We start from the raw sequence: 22,715 nt of genomic DNA on the forward strand, positions 1-22,715 counted from the left end.
CAGCAAAGTAATATTCCTCCAAGATCAGTATCCGTCATGGAACACCAGGAGTATTCATCCAGTATTCACCATTTGAGTACTGAGCCTGACTGGATCTAACATGAGAGATCCAGTTTCAAGCACAAACTCTGATCCAGAGATCATGTGCAATGAGTCTGATCCCATGCTGGCTGTTTGCCTGTTGTAAAGAGCCTTAGAGCTCTTTTCCAAATTAAGATGACTGACTAGGAGCCCTCACCTTCCCTTCCCTTTTAAGTACACCACATGATAAGAAAACCCCTCTAATTTTGGGAGATCATTTTTTTGCATCATGCACATATAGTTCAACACAAAGATACGACTACATTTTATAATGCTGTCTTACAAAAGAAAGAATCTTGATTTCCTGAGTTTGCAGCTTTGCTTATAAGGCCTCTTGTCCCTGCAAAATTCTCTTGTGAATAATGGAATATCCAAGGAGATGCCATGACTGAAGCAGGAAAGCCATGAGCAACTATGTGCAGGATAAAATCTGAACTAGTTCTACCAAGGAAAAAAATAATTCAATTTCACTACTGCCCAAATAACTTCCTGACCTGGGCATTCATGCAGCACAAAGGCAATGTCATTAACCTGCAGACACTCAGTTTTTTCCCTTTGGGAAAAAGAAAAGTCTGAACCCTTATACTGGTGATTAAATAATCAAAGGGTAAACATTGTCAAAAAGTGGATATGAGTCCATGAATAGGAAATTATTACAGTTGTCTGGCTGTAATATTTTATTTTAACTCATGAGAGAGTATTCCATTTTTTAAATTATAACTTAGCAACTATGGGGGGTGGGGGGTGGGGGGTGGGGGAAGAATTGGGGAAAAATATCTACAGGCAACCTGAAATTTAGCAAATATTTTTGTCAAATGTCATCTTATAGGCAAACAAAAATGTCTCCTCTTAATTTATACTAAGCAACATTTTAAAAATAATTACTTTAGGTTTTCTTATATCAGAAAATTTGGCTACCAGATGGTCTGACAGATTTTCTCTTAGCATAATTCATTCTTTATTTAATGAAAATTCTGATATAGCAAAAGCAAATACCTGAGCTGTCTTCAGCATTCAATTTAAAATCCTTATAATTGGAAAAATCAAATTCCACTCTAGTACATGATTGTCCTTTGTTCTGAAGCAAAAATGGAATTGATTTTGTAGCATTAGCAAAAATTTCACCATATTCAAATAGTTTCTGTAAGTTTAAAGGAAAAAAAAAAAAAAAAAAAAAGTCAAAGCACTGTGAATCCAAGTTTATAATTGAACATAATATGAAAAAATTCACAAGATTCACAATTTATAACAAAATAACAGTATTAGTTAATCAATAGTCTCACATAACCCTTATCTTTAAAATCTTTCCAGGACACAAAATAGAAGAGTTTATAATTTAACATCAAGTCTAGTTACACCATCAGAAAAGTTTTCATCATTCAGTAAACAGATCAGTGACTTACTTTTGCCTTTACTGCTTTTGCTATAACTACCTCCAGAAGTCCTCTGCCTTTAAATATATTTGTCAAGTATGTTTACTTGAACAGATTGTCAAGTTCAAAAACTAAAGCTGTCAGCTATCATTTAGTGCAACTGCTATATGTACATTTGGGCTTTAATATCTCTTCCTAGGTGCATCTCTGACAATTTTCTTGGGAAGGTAATTTAGGAAGAAATGAAAAATATAAAGTAGAGAGGAGCCACTTTGAGACCTAGATGGAAGTAAAATACTTAACCAGTCTTACCAATTGCTCCAATTTCTTTACACTTACCACATCAATGCCTATTTCAGTGATCTCTGAAAATCCACCAATCTGAAGAGTGAGCTCTGCTGCATTCCTCACTGCTACCTAAGTGAAGGGACAACACTGGGACTGTGGACAAGGTCATTTTAATATAACTCTCTCATCAAATCTGTCATAATTACATGAAAGAAAGTTTAACACACACAAAAAAAACCCAACCCTATCCCACAGACACAGAGCAGAGAGAGTCAGGAAAATTTGCATTGAATATATGAAAATAACTCTGCTCTTATAATATAATGATTTTTTTTTTTTCTGCAGAAATTCAAAGAGATAAAGAAAATGCCTTCATTTTCTAGAACATATGTATGAAGATTCCAGTGACATGTGTCTCCAAATCATGCCTTTGTGGCATACCACATCTGGGAGAGATACAGCTAGATAGATAATAGTTGTTACTTAAAAACACAGAACAAAACTACAAACAAACAAACAAAAACCACAACTCAAAGTTTTAACACCAGTGACCAGCCTTCCCCAATTCTGCAGACAAAAATAATATTGCAGAAGGCTGTGTTACTAGAATGAGCGGTTTTTTCCAACAGAAAAAATCTGTGTTCAGCAGCTGTGAGGATTGGAATGTGTATTGCTTGATACATTGATACACACATTGCTTGACAGAGGTGCTGGTACAAGGTAGACACTTGTTCTGGGGAATATTAATTCTGTGGTAAAAATGGGAAAAATAAATGAATATGAGGTTTAACAAGCTTAATATATGCAACCCCAGAAGATGGGAAATCCAGGATCAGTCAGAAAAGGTTGCAAAGTTCAAGCCCTTGATAGCATCTTTTTTCCCAACCTCACTTACCTCAGGAAGCAGGCATGCAGAAAACAAATTATGTTACATGTTTATTGCACACCTACTATCAAAGCAAATCTACTAGTAGAGCCATCTCTGAGAAAACCACAAAAAGAAGTCAAGAAATCAAAAACATTAGAGTATTCCAATCCTGCCTCTCTACAGATGACAAAAACTGCAGGTATGTCTACATTATCCCATAAAGAACAATCACACATTACTTCCAACAGCTTGTCAGTGATATAGTATGAATCAGCTCAAACTGAGAGACTGCTTTGATACTTCTGAGCAGGAATGAGACATAAGAAAAAAACAGAATAGGTTACAGCAGTAATGATCTGCTGCAAGAAAACCTTATTCTTAAAAAGCATCAGAACACTGGACATAAAATCCAAAAGACGCACGAACGTACACACATAAGCACACAGGATAACACCCAAAAGACAAATTTCTTCCAGTTTTGAAATACCTTCACTTTTTTTTGAAAACTCATGTGTGCCTTTGGAGAGAAAGAGATTTTGAGATCAACAACACCTCCCACGGGTATCACTCCTTCAGAGGGGGTGATTTTCATTCCAGGCAGTGGGTTTGTGTCAAGAACCTTCAGAAAAACAAACAAGAAACATACTGAAAAATGTGTTTGCATTATTTTGTTTTGGTTGTTGTTGTTTTATTTACACTAATATTTCAAAACGATTTTATATTCTTACAAGGAGAACCTCCGTAGCAAATAATGCTAATTTGGACTTAGAAGTTTGGGGAAAAATGCAACCAAACAAAATAAAGTAACAGTTTTTTAAACATAACTGTCCATTTCCACTATGAAATAATTTTTGCCACCAACTGGAAACTTGGAGTTCTGAGTTTTGGGTTGTTTTCGTTAAGTTATCAAAATTAAGACTTGCTATCTAGCAAGTCTTCAAAGTAATCTACAAAATTTTTTCAGTGACAAGTAAATTCATCAATTCTTTTTTGACATTCACAGTAAGATGGGACACAGAACCCCAATTCTGTATAGCCCAGTAACAATATTAGAAGTTAAATACTCACTTTACCCACAGCAAAGACAAAAAGGAATTTGTTCTCTTCTAATGCACTCCTAACAGACAGCTTTTTAAAGTGTATCTACACAAGTGATAGTGAAGACCAAGACCAATCAGCTATGTCTTGGCTTAAGAGTAATTCTGGAGGCTAAAAAGGCTGGGTATGTTTGTTTATCACAGGCTATGCTGATTTTATTCTTTCAGGCCCAGCCTCCAAGACTATGGTACTACTTGTTACTCAATGCTCAGCTGATAAAAGAGAAATCTGGTACAAATCAAAATAAATTAAACATGTTTCTCAGCACTATAATAATGCAGTAACAAAATCTCTAAGGATTTTAATGAAAATTATTTTCCTTCACTAAATACAGCAATTATCCTGTGATCAGCAAAACTAATGAGGTTAGGTTTCCTACTGATTTGTGTATTATGTCTTTACCCACTCTGGCATCCATCTCATCCCTTCTTCAATTCATTCCACAGCCCTTCTTGCCCCTGGATGTTGGTTTAGCAAAGTCACCCCCTGTGCTGTGACTGCTCTGGGTCCCTGCATGCACTGCCTGGCCAGCATGGGTAGGATCATCAGCCAGTTTGCTCTGTCTCTCAGTGCAGGAAACATCCAATAAATGCTTTTCCATAGGATATCCCAGTATGGGGTTCTAGCCTCACCCCTGACTCTCAGGAAACTGCCAGAATCATTTAGGCCATCACCACTTTGCTTTTCTTTTGTCCCATCTACTCATCAGTGCAAATTTGACAGAGGGACAGAATTCCTATTTACATCCATCTTGTTTCTCCGGAAAACATCACAAAAACCTAAATGGATGCATATTTAATAGCTGTAAACAGAAAACCATAACATGATGTGGTAAAATTAACTCCCTTCTGCTCCCCAACCCAAGGAATTAAGTGTGCTAGAAATAATTTCCTCTTACTTGGAAGTATGCATGGTTATATCCTGTGTTTAGAATACTGGCTGTCCTATAAGTAGTGAAACCAATTGGACTATGAGTGAAGGATATATTTTGAGCCATAAACTGAACTCTTGTAGCACCAAACTATTAAAAACAAGAGAGAAAAACAAGCAAACCATATAACACATTCGTAAGTACAAATAAATAATTCAGCCTAATTTTTTATTACATAATGAGCTAATATAGTTGTGCAAATACATAAATTGGAAGTATTCAAATAGGAAAACACAGCTTAAGAGTGAGACAAGATTTACACAACGTACTGAACATATCTAGATTCAAATTGAACAGACTGAACCCTACAAGTATTTCTGGACTAATTTCAAGACCAATAAAAATATTTTAATTAAATTTAATTTAACAGCACAAACTCCATTGACTCCAAATATGTGATCAGGACAAGCTATTTCAGAGATACATTCTAATTTACACACATCCTGGTTTACATATGGCAAACTTCCAAGACTTCAATAGAGGAGAAAGAAAAAAAAAAATAGCTACTGGGGAGAAAACAAACAAACAAAAAATTACCACCAGGATCATCAAAAGAAAGGGAAAAGTTTTCTTGACTCCCAATATAAGTTCTAGAACATGTAGCCAGTAGAAGAGAGTGGGAAAAAAAAAAAAAAAGGAAAAGTCTTTCTTCTTCATTTATTAATATTCCCTGGTATGCAATATAAGACAACAAATAACTAACCAAAGCTGAATGTCACTGTTCAGAAGACTACCCAGAACACTGCTTCTCAAATACTATGGTCAAACACCACCACAAAATTAAATTAAGAGTCTGTTGTTTCCCTGAACTCTGAAACATACCTTCCCACACACATCAAGATTTTTATTCCTTTAATAAATAATATATATCTAAAAAACTGTTGTATCACCTCTCAACATTTGTTTAGTCAAACTAGGCAAGCCAAACACAATAACTAGCTCATAACATATAAGGAACACTAAGCTGTGATGCCAAAGGAAGACTATCATCAAAAACAAGAAACAGGTAAATTGTCTTTGCCTTGCCTTCTCCATCATGTCTTTGGAGCATATTCTTTAGTTAATGTTAAGTAAAAGCTATATGAAATTGAAATACTTTAATAAAATAATAGTTGATAATAGAAACATATTTAAAGTATTACTTGTTTAAAGAAATTCACACTTTTTTTTTTCTCTAAAGCTGCCGCATGAGTTGTTACCTTTGCCAAACATTTCAAGTTAATTGAATTTCCTTGGCGCACACACAAGATGAACTGTCCTGTTTCTGGAGTGTTGAACCCTGGATGCCAAACAACTTCACACTCCACATCACTATAGGGCTCCACGAACCCTAAATATATGTACATAGTTTAGATGTTATAGCATACACATGTACAACTGTAAAATTACATTGTATAATTAGAAATAACAGGGACGTGAAAGTGAAATGACCTATTACTAAATGTCAGCCTAAATTTCTTAGGTGTTGAACAGTCTAATGAATTAAGCCAAATTAGGTCTTGGATTCTCATGAGCATTGCATAATCTATTTATTAGTATTCTGCAGTAAAACACTCAAAGTTTACTGGTATTTTTAGCCACGTATTACTCTAATAGTCACCACTGAAAACAAAATAACAGACTATCTTTCTTGCAGAATAGCAACCTGGGGAAAGATCATATACACATTTTTGCTTGCAATTGAGTTTGGATTTGTATTAGCAGAAATATCTTTTCTCAAGTATCAGAACACACCAAATCCAACACAGTCAGTACTTTGTTCTTTAACAATGGAGCTCCAACACACCCTTGCAGAATATCATTTTTCAAAGAGAAGAAGGTAAAAGCTATACACACATCTAACAAATATTGATCTATGATGCAAATGCAGACTAATCCCAGACTTAATTCCATTTATGTTACTCAACCTCCATCAACTTTTTAGCAGCTTCATTCAGTGCTTTTGGAAAATTCCCTATCCTGATGCTGCTTCCTCACTTTTGAAATGTCAGCAATCTGTGCTGAGAAAAATATTTACACAAGCACTGCTAGCTGGGCATGGAAGTGGGGAGCTGGATTGAGTGTGCATTCAGGGCAGGGCTTACGCAGAGAAGGCTGCTGTGGTGCTAAGCCATGACCTGATACTGCTTTTGGGACACACTGATATTGACTGAAATCTAAAAATACTGCTTATAGCATCAGCTGTTTGTCTTATTTAATACTTTGATATTAATCTTAATGTAAGATACATACACACACTGTATTGGCAGAGCATACCTCTTGTTGGCTTTATAGTAAATGCAGATTTTCCTTCTCCAGTTACAGGTCTCCAGGTAAAGCCAACAGGATAGTTTCTGGGATTGCATACCCTGACAGCTCTTCTAAACTCTGTCCCTGCTAGGCAGCCAGGAACAGGACTCAAAATCAGCTCCCTTGTAGACAGCTGGAGTTCAAAAGGCATTGCACGTGCAACTACCAGCACATGTCCAATGTGTTGGTTGTTTATTTTGTAACGGAAAGAACTGTAACATAAATATATATATATATCAATATTTTTATGCATTTATTACGTTACAGTCAGAGTAAAATTTACATGAAATATAACCAGTAGCAAGAAAATATGTAACACCTGAGTGTGAACACATAGTTAAAATTGACAAGAGAAAAGTTTGTAATTGTTTTGCATGCTATTTAAATCCTGTCAGAAGTGAAGATCATACTAAAGGATGATCAGCATCACACAGTTGTTTTAACATTAGGAAACAGAGGGTTCATACCAGCAGGCTAGAGAACAGGTTTATTATACATTTTGCCATGAGCTGCATCAAAAGACCTGAGCATGGATGCAAGTGATGCAATACTAGGCTGAAAAGAGAAAAGTATTTTCCATAAAAATTTCTCCTATTAAATACACCATAATAGCAAACTTTTTTCCCTGATGCACCTCTAGCTATATAAGGCTTTTCACAGGACAGATTTTTGTTTGTAGTTTAAAAACACCCCAAGAAACAGTACTGTACTTGGAAAATTTTGCAACATAAAATTGGATTGATTATTGCAATGTCACCATATATGAGTGCACACCATCAATAATTATCATCATTACACTTTAAAATCAGCCAGGTAATTTTTTTTTTTTTTTTTTTTTTAACTACTGCCATAAAAATGTGCAAATCAAGACAAATATAAAAAGCCTCACCTTTTAAACATCCCAACAGTGGTTGTCTCCAACACAACTGGAATATGCGTTTTTGTAAGAGGAGGCACCACCTGAGACAATGGAGATGTCTCCTGCAATTCTGCAACTTTAACCTCAATTTGAATCCAAATATGAATTGACAAGTTATTGATGATCTGTAGTTCTTTGGTTGTTGTAGAATGCACACAAACATCACCAAAATCTATAGTAGAAGGACCTGAATTATGTAAGAAATAAGATCCTCAACACTTAAAGGTAAAAGCTAATGTAAGGAAACATAACTACTAAAATATGATCAAATATTTTAATTCTTCAAATTACAAACTTAGTCAGCTACAAAAATCCTGTAGTGGAAAAAATTATCACTGAAATGTGGAAGTAAATATCATCCATGTTCTGTGAGTGTTTTCAGCAGTACAAGTCAAAAGCCAGCAACATTTTTTTATTGTGGTTGTTTTAGTCAACTAGTAAAATAGGAAATCAGTGTGCTCACTACTAACAGGACTATTAATAACCACAAATACTTATTTTTGTTAATCAGACATTTAAAAGGACCAATTACCACCAATACACTGAAAGTTTATGAGTGCAACCTGTTGGTTTGCTCCCTGATGTGCGAACATTTGGGTTAATAATTCATGTCGTGTGATGGTCACAGAACTACTTCATTACTTAATTTACTGCTATCATTAGTTTTTATGCTTGCCTATAAACTTGAGTGCTCATGGCATTAATCAACCATCTTACAAAACTCTCAGTACTTTTTGTATTATGATGTTTATCTTGTTCTACCTTTCCCGAAGTATATCAGTTTACACAGCTAAACTATTCAAGTTCTGGCTTGACTTAAGAGTAAAAAAAAAAGCCCAGGAAGTACTGAAAATTCTCTATTTTTTGCAAAAAAATTTTGACTGAAGAAAAGTTGACCTTAAAATAGACCTGTAGCAGTAACTACAAGAGTTAATAAGTCACTAAGAAGTTTTAGAAGATGTTACTCCCCATCACAGAATATTACCCTGAAATTATTTTGATGGAGAATCCTGAAGTTTTCAGTTTTGGGGCCATCAATTTTTACTGTTAACTGCCAGAAATATTCTGAGCACTTTCATGTATCTTGCTGACATTAATGCTGGTTCAGACACTATCCACTAACAAGACCTAAGGGTATAAGCCACTCTCACACTATGCTGGGGCAATTTCTTTGTAAGAGGTTGTGATATGAGCAGTCTTCAAAGGAAACTCTTCTTTTACATGTTCACACCTAATCATATCTCAGTATTTGCTGAGAATTATAAAGCTTTAGTGAAACATTACAGTAGGTTTCAAGATGCCTACCAAATTAAACTGTTTTCTATTTAGGGCGAACAACTATAATCATAAATTGTGTTACTATACATAAGTGCTTTTGTAACAACTGTTGCATTTTACTAAGTAGTTTGTTCTGGTTTCACTTCTGTTTCTGTAAGTTGTTGGTTTGCCTCGAAGTTGTACCCTCCTCCCCATTTCCCTGTATGATACCATACCTTTATTCCAGTACTCCCTCTGTCCGTCACCCAAACCCTGCCTACCCTCCTTGCTCTCATTGTAAACCCTTTCCTTTCCCCCGGAATGTTCTATGTAATTCAAACCTCCCTCAAAGCCCTATTGGACTTAACAATGCAATCCCTCCTACTCTGCAATCCTGTTGGTTCCCCAATTACTGTTCTCTGCCCATGACTCCTCCCCGGTTATACTTCATTGGTTATCTGTTTGTATCCTCCCCTCACCGCCCCCCTCAGTTTATAATCCTGAGCACTCCCTGTGTTTGGGGCTCTTCCTCTCCAGATCCCTTCTGCAATAAACCTTGTGGACTATATCCTAGAAGAAGAGTCTTGCTTTCATCCTTTGTCCTCGTCCTTGCAGAAACCCCTGGGGCACAGGAGTCTCACCAGTTCAGAGTTCTCTAAGGCGCTGCTGCAGAAGCTCTGTTCCCCACTCCTTGTAGACTCCCTGGGGTGACGAGCTAGCCCTAGCCACCCCAGAAAACAAGTGGTTTCTACAAACAACTATACGCATTTAGCAACCAAATTAAAAGTCTTACCAATGAATATTTGGTGAAGCTGTTTGTTTGTTAAAGTTAGCTTACAATCTTCCTTCTCCCGAGGAGAAGATGGCATAGGACTAAGCCAGCTCCAAACCTGTGATAAGCACAAGACACTTTCTCAGAGCAGGATCGAAATTCTTAGGATTTTTATATGGCAAACACATTATGCTCACATACTACTCAAGCATTTAACTTACTCCTTTGTTTGTAGATTTAGAGACCATTGCTGCCAATTTTCTGCTTGTTAACATGCAATTTTCATCTAAAGGAAGCATTTTGGGCTCTGGCTTCTCCTTAGGCAAATCTGAGATTGAGATCTTTGGTGATTTAAGACTTTCAGCTGGTTTAATACCTATGTTCACAGGATTGTTATAAATAAAAAAATCCCTACAGGGAAGGAAAAAAAAAAAAAAAAAAGAATGTGGAAATCTAAAAGTTTGAGCATTCCACTATCTACACATTAAATAATTTAGTATTTTTAAACAAATCAACTGATATTTTAAGTAGGAATATTTCATTATTTAAAAAACCCTCAAGAACAGAAAATACCTTGAAAATACTTGTATTGTTTTGTTTTTTCCTGTAAGGTAAAAGGATTTTATCTGCTTCAGTCCACAGAATATATAGTAATTTACATACTGAATGCATCACTCAGGGTGAGCTAGACAACCTAGTTGGAAATACATATTTATTTTATATATATAAAGATAATCCAAACAATTATGTTTTTTCCTATTAACCATAACCAAGTATTCTTAAAACTTAACATCTTAAATTAAGTTCATGTTAAGCTTCATTTCCAGTGCCCTGCCTCTATCCCTACATTTCACCCAGGAAGTGATCTCTATGTGTCAAAATACTTGAAGCAAACAGGTTTTGAATACATTACAAATGAAACTCCCAAGATCATAAGCATATTGGCATGGGACAAATTGAGGTATATGATTGGTACCACTAAGCTAATTCTGCACATATACTCACATATTTTGTATATGAGCCTAAAGTATTTATTTACCCTTCAAACCAAGTCTTACCTAGCAGCCTGTTTCTCTAAACGACGCTGTCTTAAACTGGAAATGAAGTCTATATAGAGTTTCGTATTTGCTTTTCTCAACAGTCGTTCAAAGTCAGTATAAGCAAATTCTGGATCTACGTAATTATATCTCTCAGTCTTTGTGAAAATAGTCCTAAATGTTTAAAGAGAATTGTGGTTTCATTACCTACGTAGAATGATACTGGGTCTTGTTAGAATAAAAACATAATTGATTTTGATACATATATATTTCATTCCAAACATTATTTTTATCACAGCTGATTATTAATATTTGACCTTGTTAAAGCAACCATGAAAATGAAATATTCCAAGTTTAATAGCTACATTTGTAGTTTCACATAAGAAAACTCAATAAATTTATGTGCAAGAGACTCAGGAATGCAATGAATTTTAAAGTACTTTCAGCCTGAAAAAAACCCAGCAAACTATCACATGAGTAATCAATCTTGATCTACTGTATGATATATGTAAGTGTGTGGGTTTAAATATTAGATTCACATAATTTTTACCTGTACTTTTTATTCCATTCACTAGGCCTAAGGCTGGCTGCACGATCATTAGGAAAAGCTATAAGTGCGTCATCCTTACAATTCCTGTTTTTCCGGTGAGTATGAATTTGTGTTTGGGTTGATTTAAGGATTGCCACAGGTGCTGTATCACTGAGCTGTCCTTTGCCACGAACTACGAACTGTCCAGTTGCATTGGAAATCAAGGGTGTTAGACCTTAAAATTCAAATAAAATGTAAACATAAACTAATCTTTTCTAAACAAAATTCAAAGTCGTTAAAAATATATCTAATTCACAATGGTCTATGCAGCAGCACAACAGTCAGACACCCATCCCACAGGGGCCTGGACCAAACAAACACCAAAGCTCAAACCAGCTGTGTCCAGCTGTGTCTTGCACATACACATCATCAGACACTCAGAGCTGCCTGTCACAACACCCATCACAGCGTCCTAAAGCTTGTCTTTAGGGCTGCAAACAGAGGCATGAATTTTGACAATACCTCCCAAGTTAGAATGACTAAAAAGAGAGCTCAGAACTTTTTCACTTTAGTTTTAGAAAAGCAATACATGAACAATGAAGAGAAAACTATGGCAGAAATAAACTCAAACTTCAACTGCCCTTTCCTCCCTCACCTAAAAAAAAAAAAAAAAAAAAAAAAAAAAAAAAATCATTAAACATATTTTTTGACCACTTTAGCCTTACTTTAGTCCACCAACAAAAAATCAAAAATTTTTTTCTATCTTCTAAGTCATAGAAGTGATTACAGCTTTCACTGGCCAGAAAGGCACAGTTTCCTTTCATTCCAGTCTCTCCCCTGCCTTCACCTGAATACAAAGACCAGTACACATACTCATCCACAGACACTGGGAGAAGGTAACAGGAAGATACAGAACCATCTGGAAGAGGATCTGAAAAAGTCAAAATCATTTTTCCTCTGCACTTCAATAAAGCTTAAAAGCAAAACACAGATATCCCTCATAATGTTTTTATAAACCTGCAAGTGAGACCAAAACGGGGACATTAATAGAGTAGATGGTAGACAAGAACATGTAGAAAGCCTGAAAAACTTGAGTACTGGATTAAACCCTTGATGCAAAAACCCCCTTCTTTTATTTGAGTTTCTGAAGCAGGAAAACTGAAGGAGCTCTAGATTTCAAAAATAAAGAAATTGCCCAACTTCAGTTACTCATCAAGTCTAGATAGCCATGGATTGGAAATACCTTCCTGAAAGTAGCAGGAACGCTCACTGGTTTATCAACCATCCCTGTACTTGTAGAAAGAGTAGCATTTTATCATGACTTTCCAGTAACTTCCACTTTTTACTCCCCCACAATGGAAAAAATGGGCATTGCCTTTCTCCTTCTCCCTAGGGAGAATGAGAAGTTTCCTTCCTCAAGCTGGCAGCAGAGTAAATAAAGGGTAAATAAAGAGAATTCAAGTTCCCCTCCTGATCTACACACAGCCACCACATACACCAGTGCACAGGTCAAGCGACTGCACTGGTGCTGCAGAGGCTGCAGCACATTTGATGTTAGGAAAAAATCATGTCTGCCATGACAAGTTTATAATCCAGTGACAGCTTAGTCAAATCTACTGCAAAGTGGTTGTTCATGGAAAACATTTGGAGCACAAAGAACAAATTACAGGCTAATTATTGCATATCCTGAAAGACTCGTTATGCCAGCACAGGCTTCACAGGATGGGAAGAGTCAGTGGACACAGGACTGGTAGCAGGCTGTATGAACTGGAAAATTCATCTGGCAGTAGTAACTTTGAATCAATGAAGAACATCCTGTTATCCTTCCTAGTTCTTCCTGTGCTTTACAGATCTCCCAATTTACTCCTGAAACATCTTAGCACTGTGCAACAGCATTGCTTGCAAAAACTGAACCTTAACAAAGTCAGATAATCCTATAATGAAAATTTATACTTTAGTAGTTCAAATTTTGATACAATTATGGGAGGGTGTACCATTATTTCAGCCTTTGTTTTGCAGTCATATGGGACATATGTCATAAAACTGAGCATTCCCTCCAGTACCAAAGAGATTTGACTTTTTACAAACAAACTAAAAGTAGCACAGTATCTCCCTTAAAATCTAAAAATGAGCTTTTAAAACATTTTATCACTTGTCACATACATTTTTAGCATCTTACCAGGATTAATTGTGAATACAACGCTTGTTGGTTTAGATTTGCACACACCAAGTAAGGTCAAATATATTTGATGAAAGGATTTTGTCTTCAAAACATCTACATTATTTTTATCTACTCCTGTACCAATGATATCAATAATTTGCTTCATCTCAAATGTTCCTATTTGACGTGGAGAAAATGAAAACATCATTTCCTGGAAAAGAAAACCCATTATGAGACATATGAGACAATAAAGAGTCAAAGTTTTTATAATTCTGTATATGATTGAGTCCCTGAGTCAATTCTCTCCACACTTGCCTCTAAGACAGATATTCAAAACTGGGCTTGCAGAATATGCCAAGAGGCACATAAAAATTAGCAATATAAGGTAACATAAAAATGTGACACATTAGAACACAACAAAGTCTCATTTGTTCACTTCTGAGAGAAATCTTGTGCCCTGACTTACTGGTTTGGGAAACTGTAAATGTTTCAATATTTGACTTATAATTTGGCAAAGTTTTTTTCCATTAAAAGAAACTTTATCTTGAATATTTATAATTTTCTGAAACAAATTTAAAGTATCCTTCAAAAATATTTGAGTATGAATCAACCTTCTCAATTCAGTAAAATAAAATAAAAATTACAAATAGGAAAAACCTTTGTAAAGTGACCTTAGTACTCCAACACTTTTTCCTTATTAGAATAATATTTGTTGCTTCCCGGATTAGAGAAAGAGCATTAAGAGACTGTACAAAATAAAAAAAATATACTTGGCTGGTATTAAAAGCCATTGCTACTGAAATGAAATTCCTCTGATTTTACTTTCACGAAATTCCACCACTAACCACTGTAAAATAATCTTCGTACTTACACAACCTAAGAGAAAGAGGGAGTTACCTTTTCAGATTTTATTTTAAGCGTTCCTCTTTCAGGAGAAATATTGAAGTGCGCGGTCTTTCGGAAGCTGAACGTTACTGGAAGGAACTCGGATTCATTTTTCATCGTGCACACAACTTGTGTTTGTTCACCAAAATAACAGCCCTTAAAATTAATTACTGTTCCTGGCTTAAAAGTTAGTATCACAGGAAATCCAGAACCTTTCAAGGCTAAGTCCACGTGAGGAGAACAACTCCCTGCATTAGACAAAGACAAAAACAAGCAAACAAACAAAACCCCTCTCACACCCATTATCACTAACAGGACAGTCGTGCTGTAGTTGTACAGTCACAAAAACAAAACAATACTACAAACCAGTATAGTTTATAATGCACTTTCTATAAACCTAATACAGAGATCTTTACTTTTAAAAGCTGTTAGATAATATGCATTCCCTCAATAAGGAAGTTGAGGATAATCAAACATGCACTTGAAAATGCACAAAACTGGTATTACAAAAGTGTTAATGATTTGCAAATGGCTGGGGGTGTTTTATTTCCTTCAAATATTTGCACTTATAATTATTGTAATTTATAAGTAAGTGATAGGTGTTCATTCATGACACAAATAAATCCCTCCCTTCTACTCAATTTTCAAAGAGGTTTTAGTGCTAAAGCATTCCAGATGCCAAGTTAATTTATTTGTGTTTATACAAACAAACAAAAAAAGCAGATTTACCATAAAACTATTAAGACAACCAAGATTTTTTTTTTTTAAGTTTTAGAAAATCAAGCTATACAGTTTTATCATCCATATATAAACTTCTGATGACAACTATACATTTCTAACATACTTGTGGTTGCTGTGGCACCACCACTGAGGTCCTGCAGACAGCCACTTCTCTCCCCAACAGCTTCAAATCTCAGAAACAGGACATAATCTTGAACCAGTGATGTGTCATTCACTTCAAAGTCTCTTTCACATTTTCTGTAAGAGTCACAATTTCAAATTAAAAGCTGGGAAAAAAAAAAATAAACCTCCAAACCCAATCCACAAAAAATCAAGACATATTTTTGAAAATACAGTCTGGTTTATTTGTTGTCAGTAACAGCTTGAACAAGTGATCTTTATACTTCCTTTCAGAAAATGCAAGTAGTAACAAATTTAAGCTCATCAATATCTGTATGCTTGTTATACTGGTAATTTGATATCTTTTCCAGCCTACAACCGTTTTCTAAACTAGTATCACATGCATAGTAACTTCTGCTATTAAGTAAGGGTAAATTACAAGAGTGCATTTGCTTTTTCTTTTCCTTATCCAAGAAGAAATGTTTCTTTATGTTTAGTTTTCATTTTTGTTTTGGGTTGCTTTTATTTTTAATGAGATGACGACTCTCCAAAATGTTTCACTCTCTTGGTGGTTAATACGTGACAAAATCTAATAAAATTCTTATTCTCACGAAACCATCTTAACCAATTCTTGGTCCAAATACACCCCTAGCATATTATAAAATACAATATCATAGAAACACTTTCGGCTTTGCTTTCTTATTTGCGGAATCACATCAAGAAATTTCTTTTAACACACAAAAATACGTAAGATATTACTCAGAAATAATTTGCAGGCATATTAACTCAAAATTATTTTCTCTAAGACAGCTCTTGCGGAACAGTGTAGACCAACCAAATTGTGTGTGTGCATTTAATTGGCATCACTCACTCACTCTGGACTAAAGCAGATTGTAATCAAAGATTTCTCATAAGGCAGCAAAGTTCCTTGATTGGGAACGCACAAGATCAAGGTGGAAACATCTACATCTTTTTTTTCCAGGCTTAAGTCATGCAAAACAGCATCTGTACTCCCCTGAAGATCTATCCCCTAAAAAAAAAAAAACCAAAAACAACAAAATATGGAATAGTTCACCCTGTTCTGCTTTCCCTGTTGTCTTTTTTTCCTACACACACATTTTCATGTATAACAAATAGAAGGAGGTATCACAGGAAATAGCAGTCACATAGTTACACAGCACATGGCTGATTAACCAATTTTTAAATCAATTTCATGTCGATATCCTGAATTCTCTTTTTTAAACATGATTCTCAAATTATTTCACTATCTGAGAAAAATTATTAATATCTTAGAACTCAAGCTGTATTTTGATAACTCCTAGTAAATAATAGTTGAAAAAATCAATTCTAGGGTTAAATTAAAATAAAAAACTTGTTGGTTGGACAGACATTTCAGAAAGCCTATTGCTCAGGAAATAGTACGACATAGTACACAATGCTAGAAGATGAATGTTGAGAAATAAAAAATGCAAAAGCAGAAAAAACAAGTTTTCAACTAAAATAAAAGCCAGAGCAATTTCTTACCATCTCTCCCCCAATGGCACTGTCTTCCAGTACTGCTACCCAATCCACACTCTCAGGGCTATCATTGTATAAATGTATTTTTTCTGTCTTTGAAGTCCCAAAGTAAAGAGGTCCAAAGTTAATGCATTTCAGTACTTTTCCACAAGACGCTCCAAGAACTTTAAGAACTTGTTCAACCACAACACCTTTGATCCATACTTCAGCACAGCCACGACTTTCCAACTCCACTCTGCCAATAAGAGCAGCAACAGGTAATGTAGAGAAGTGTTAGAAATAATCAGTCTGGTTAGTTTGCTTTGTGTTAGAATCTGTGCCAAAAAAAAAGATCCAATCCAAGCATTCAAATCACTGGCCTTGCATAGATAAACTAAGTGGGAGAGCAGGGCAAGTGAGCATGTCCTTGACAATGCCTAAACAGGAATATCACAAATCAGGAAAAATCACACATTACATGGTGGAGTTTTGGGTTTGATTTGTTTTCTGATTTTTAAAAATGTTTGAAACTATAGGCATGACATTTGCAAAGAATCGGAAGGTGTCCACAGACAATATACAACTGCTCTTATCCCTCAGAGTCATTGTATCTAAATAACAATTTTAGCATACAAAACCTAATTTTCTTGTAGGGAACTAAAGCTAGAAATTCATCTGAATAAGCATGAAAGAACTGCAGCTGTTCCTGCCTGGAAGCTTGATCCTGATGATTCCACAAATCACCAAAACACCCAACAAATCAACCACAACCTTTTCCCACATTGCCCAGAGAGGTTGTGCACTCCCCACCACTGGAAGTGTTCAGGGCCAGACTGGATGGGGCTCTGAGCAGCCTGGGGTGGTGGAAAGTCCCTGCCCATGGCAGATGGGTTGGAAATACAGGGTTTTAAAATCCCTTCCAAGCCAAACCATGCTGGCATTCTAGGATTCTATAAGGTGTGCATTTAAAAGCAATCTACTCCAGTGCTGCAAATACATTCCCTCCAGTGAAAATAAGATACACTAAAGAATGTTTTTGGGATTCCTCAAACACAGAGTTAAAAGAAAACATGCAGTTACAGAAGCTAAGAAAATTAAGGAACACAGGATGTGCAGAAAGGTGAAAGATACAAAAGCTCCTCGTTAGTTTTATTCTGAGAATTGTGCAAACATCCCAGATCATTACAAATTATGACAGATTTTTTTTAATACAGCCAGGTATACAGTTTCTACACCACTTTTCTGTGAATATAACCATCAATTTAATTAAATAAAACCAAATATTAAAGACAGCAACTGACACTTAGGAACTTAACTTTTTTAGATAAATATTCATAGTAAAGACTAGACTCTAAAACAGACAAAAAATGGAATTTATAGAGCTATATGTCTTTAGTCACTCACTTCATCATTTCTTTGATGACTCCAGGTACATCTGTGCAGATATCAACTCGAATTTTCCTTACAGATTTTGGCTTTACCACTCCTCTGTCAGGTTTTATGTTAAGCAAGACAACCCCATCATATGATACTCTAAATACACCTAAAAAAACCCAGACCAATCAACAGAATACTGCACAATATAAAGCTGTAGGTTTATATGCTTCTATTACACACTTGAAATTGCACAAGACATAATGCAGATGTTCACAAGCAGTATATCTTCCTATGAAAACAGGAAACATAGAGTTAACCTTTTTACAAGCTATTTCCAAGCAAGAGTAGATCATTATTTCCAGGCTTTCTTTAATTATTACACCCACATGTCCAATTCCATTTTGCAAGCTGTGATTGTAACAGGAAAGGTACTCACATTCCAAACAAAAGTGACTATATCATGAAGCAGCTGTAAATAACATCTGCAAATATTATACAAAGCCCTAAGAAGCTACAGTAGCCAGGAAGTTAAGTGCAGACTGCAGGGTAACAACAACTACTGCAGAAGAGAACAGCAAATATTTCTAAGTTATAAAAATATTTTTTTAATGTGAAAAAACACAGTATTTAACCAACAACATTAATTATCTGACATTCTGTAACAGACACAAAGAAATTGTTTCAAATGTATGAAATATGCACTCTTTGATTTCATATAAAAGATAATCTCTAAGATCAGAAGCTGGAACAAAGGACTGTGCGTGCAGTGACAAGTGAAATGCAATCCTTGAGTCTCGGGGCAGCACAGAGTACTTCCTGCTCACAGAGTTTATGTGCTGCCTCTTACTGTGACCTGCTGTGTTATGATTTACAGAGCCTACAGAAACACAGATTCAGCTGCTCTTCCCTCGTCTGTCCCCAGGACACCCTTTACTAACCACCACCTTCTTTCTAATTTTCATCCAATCCTATCAAACTCCACTATGCAGCCTGCATGTATCATGCAACAAGAGTTTATAACTAGAAACAGTTCCCTACAGAATATGAAAAAAAGGATTGTCACAAAACTTAGTTGTATGTGCATATATACTGTAGGTTCTCGGATTTTTTAGCTAATCATAATTGCTCAAAGTAGTAAGTTAGCGTATATGAGAAAGACCTGATTATATAAACTACATCTTTAAAATTAACTGGCTAGAAAAAACACCTGCAATAATTTCTCGTTTTGCTTCATGGAAAAAAAAAATTTAAAGAGCTGCTTTATCTAAATAGATTTTTTTTTTTTTTTAATTTTGTTTTTTTTAATATTGCAATTTTGTGTTTCTGTGATCATGTATTTTCTCTTCATACAATATTTCATATGAAAATCTAAGAGACAAATGTTCCCACAACTTTGGCCTAATGCAAAAACCCCCCCTAGCTTTTAATGTAACAAGTGTAACAAGCAGCTGTACAAACGAGGAACAAAAATAATTAACTGCCTTAAATTTGTTGTTTGAAACCCAACATAGTTACCATCCTGTCTCTGCAGAAAGGTGCCTGAATCTTTGTCCAGTGCAAAAGGCAGTCAAACAGGTTCTTTGGATCATGTAGGCATTCCTGTGTTCCTTTGTCTGTGTTTCTAACTCTCCTTGGAACAGCTGCTCACAGAAATTTAAGGATGTTCCTGCTGTTAAAAGCTGTAGGATTTCAAAAGCTATGGCAGCATGATAAAAGACCTCTGATTATCTTCTAGCAACAAATACAATTCAATTCTCATCATAGAGGACTTTAGCTTGGAAAGTTCAGGGAACATGTAGTTGTTTATTCAAGAGACAGCTCTTGGGATCACAGAAGCACAAAGGAAGAGCAGATGTGATTTGCTGCTGTCTATGCTGAGCACACTAAGGCAATGAGAAACTATTACTTTTACATCTTCCAAATGGGACTCAAAAGTAGAGAACTCATAAAATTTTCAAAGTTATAAAGTATTTTTTCTTTCATAAATGGAAATATAGCACTGGCTACATAAACAGTGAGCCATGTACAACACCTGCAGCTACAATACATAATCTGCATAACCCAAAATTCCAGTTAATTGCTGCTTGGTCACTGAAGTATTAACTTGCATAAAATTACTTTTTCCAATCGAATGAAATATTTGTATTATTTAATGCATATTAAATATTTACCTGAAGTTGTTCCACGGTTAACAATACTAATCTGTTTAGTAACTAGTTTATTGTTTGCAATCATTTCACCAAAATTCACCTCTGACTCTATTTCCAGATCACAGTATGGAATTAATCTGCAGAGAAAAGACAACATAATATTTCTTGAAACTTGAAAATACCTTTGCATTTTAAAATAATGTTTGACTAAGCACCCCAGTGGAAGCGAGTTCTCCTTTTGTCCTAGTTCTCCTGTCAAGGTTTTGGCAACTCACTTCAGCACTGCAGCATACACAGGGAAGATCTAAAAGAGAAGTACTTACCTATCAGCCTGTTTAATGACTCAGTATTCTAACTTTAAAACAATACAGCTATAAACAATTAGCCAAAATTGAATGCACACATTTCTATTTCATTTTAAATAATTCATTACAGCGCTTTAAGTAAAACTATCCTCAGTTGCATCACAAAATAAGACCAAATAATTTACCGTAATTCATTATGAGCTGCATGAACTAAAAGCAAAGAAATAGTGCCAGTTTACAGTTTTGTGTTTGAAACACACTTCATGTGACTTCAACAAAACTTACTACAACAGACAGAAGTGGGTAATGACAGAAGCCATGAGCTACTTTTATTATTTATTTAAGAACCTCAGCCAGTGAGATGACATCACTGTTTTGGGCAGTTTTTAGCCATAATGAAAAGATCATGCCTCAGGAAACTTGTATTTTAAAGTCTCCAGTTTTTAATACAATGACACTTCTGGTCTTGCATAAAACTGTGTTTCAAATCAATTGCAATTTTGCATCAGCACAGCAGTCTATCTCCTCTTAGCTACAAAATGCAGGAACAATTCCACCTCCTGATCTGTGTCACAGGCAGTACAGGAGAAATAATGCAGAAGAAAAATAAATACCATTGGCTGAGCAAGGTAGGTCCTGCCCAAATGATCTACTGCAAAAAGGGGAGGGGAGGGGAAAGGAAGGGACAGAGAAAAAAAATGAATCAAGAAATGCCACAATAGAATTTCAATACACTTTTAATTCTCCTTGATATTTAACTGTAATGTAAAAAATAATTTTTGGAAATTCTTGAAAGACATTATGCTAGACCAGCAGGATGTAGCAGAAAAACAAACAAACGAACAAAAAATTAAAAAATGGGAATCATCTATCAAAGTTAGAGTACACTCAAAACAGTTGTAAAAATTTTACTTTCCAGGTAACCAAACATTTTTACAAGAAGATTTCCTGGAAGAATGAATCAAAAGTATTTCTTCTCTCAAGATCCAAACATCTCCTTTCCCAAGTGGATAGAAATAAGCATATATTCTATATGCAATGAGATTTCCTACTAGAGACACACCTGCAAAAACGAGGTAAGTCAAATTAAAAGGTTTAGGGTTAGTGTTTTAATACAGTGTGAAGTTTCTTTGCTTTGGTTTGCTGGTTGGGGTTTTTTCATGAAGCTGGAATTCACTGCTTTTGCATGACACAAAGTACATTTTGGAAAACACTGATTAAAAAGAATCATAAGTATATTTGTTTTTCCAAACACACACACAAAAATTATTACAGTCTGTCAACACTTCCCCCCCAAGAAACACTTAAACATGAAGATGTGAAATACTTAATCTATTGCAAGTCCTTTCCAGAAAGGAGTCATCAGTAGCATTATCATCCTAGGTGGCTTTACCTTCACAATACCTGATAAAAATTTTCAAAAATCCTTGGACAAGTGATACTGCTCTAAAACATGCACTGTATTTTTAGAATCAAACAACATATGTCACTATAATTCAGATTTGCAACTGTTATGAACAATTACTGTAAAATCTTCTATATCAGTGGTTCAGTATGAAGGGAAGACATTAAGAGTAGCTGTTGACTTGTCTAATAATACAGCATTCAAAATTATCAACATTATCACAGCCAAGTCAGAATAAGGCAAAACTAAAAATCCTATGATCCTATGAATTCAGACTCTCTATCTGGGCTATCACCCCAAAGAATTTCTTACCCATGTGCTGCTCTGAAAAAAAAAGAAAAATCTTACTTTTTTAAGAGAACTTACTGTTTGCTTTCCATGCAATTGACAGACTACTTACAAAGCCATAACTGACATGCAGAAGTAAACTTTTCACCAGATTAAACTGTAAATATTAACAGCAGCACATGAACATTTGAATATCATACCCAAAGAGGGGGATATGAACCACGTCATCATCTACTAAAAGAGTTAGTTTATCTTGAAAATCTTCTGCACACTTGGGAGTATATTCCACAACAGCTTTAACTTGAAGTCCAGATGCAAGGAGTTTTTCTGGATTTTCCACAATCAATTTAAACTGCAATTAAAGG

General features: G+C 35.3%; 1 protein-coding gene across 1 annotated transcript in view; it reads right to left on the bottom strand.

Moving 5' to 3' along the window:
• The window catches only part of CFAP47 (cilia and flagella associated protein 47), a 267,594-nt gene that overhangs the window by 242,211 nt on the left and 2,668 nt on the right, over positions 1-22,715 (bottom strand). The window contains exons 2-20 of the mRNA XM_040055880.1: positions 22,551-22,702; positions 20,374-20,489; positions 18,230-18,368; positions 16,853-17,081; positions 16,204-16,358; positions 15,333-15,466; positions 14,501-14,736; positions 13,622-13,814; positions 11,464-11,677; positions 10,935-11,087; positions 10,098-10,287; positions 9,898-9,994; positions 7,818-8,034; positions 6,896-7,140; positions 5,839-5,969; positions 4,607-4,729; positions 3,098-3,229; positions 1,794-1,871; positions 1,078-1,222 (exon numbers count right to left, since the gene is read on the bottom strand). Of these exons, the coding sequence (XP_039911814.1) occupies positions 1,078-1,222; positions 1,794-1,871; positions 3,098-3,229; positions 4,607-4,729; positions 5,839-5,969; positions 6,896-7,140; positions 7,818-8,034; positions 9,898-9,994; positions 10,098-10,287; positions 10,935-11,087; positions 11,464-11,677; positions 13,622-13,814; positions 14,501-14,736; positions 15,333-15,466; positions 16,204-16,358; positions 16,853-17,081; positions 18,230-18,368; positions 20,374-20,489; positions 22,551-22,702 (3,079 nt within the window). The remainder of the gene's footprint in view (positions 1-1,077; positions 1,223-1,793; positions 1,872-3,097; positions 3,230-4,606; positions 4,730-5,838; positions 5,970-6,895; positions 7,141-7,817; positions 8,035-9,897; positions 9,995-10,097; positions 10,288-10,934; positions 11,088-11,463; positions 11,678-13,621; positions 13,815-14,500; positions 14,737-15,332; positions 15,467-16,203; positions 16,359-16,852; positions 17,082-18,229; positions 18,369-20,373; positions 20,490-22,550; positions 22,703-22,715) is intronic.

Source organism: Hirundo rustica, chromosome 2, assembly GCF_015227805.2.
Source record: "Hirundo rustica isolate bHirRus1 chromosome 2, bHirRus1.pri.v3, whole genome shotgun sequence".
In the NCBI taxonomy this organism is placed as follows: Eukaryota; Metazoa; Chordata; class Aves; order Passeriformes; family Hirundinidae; genus Hirundo; species Hirundo rustica.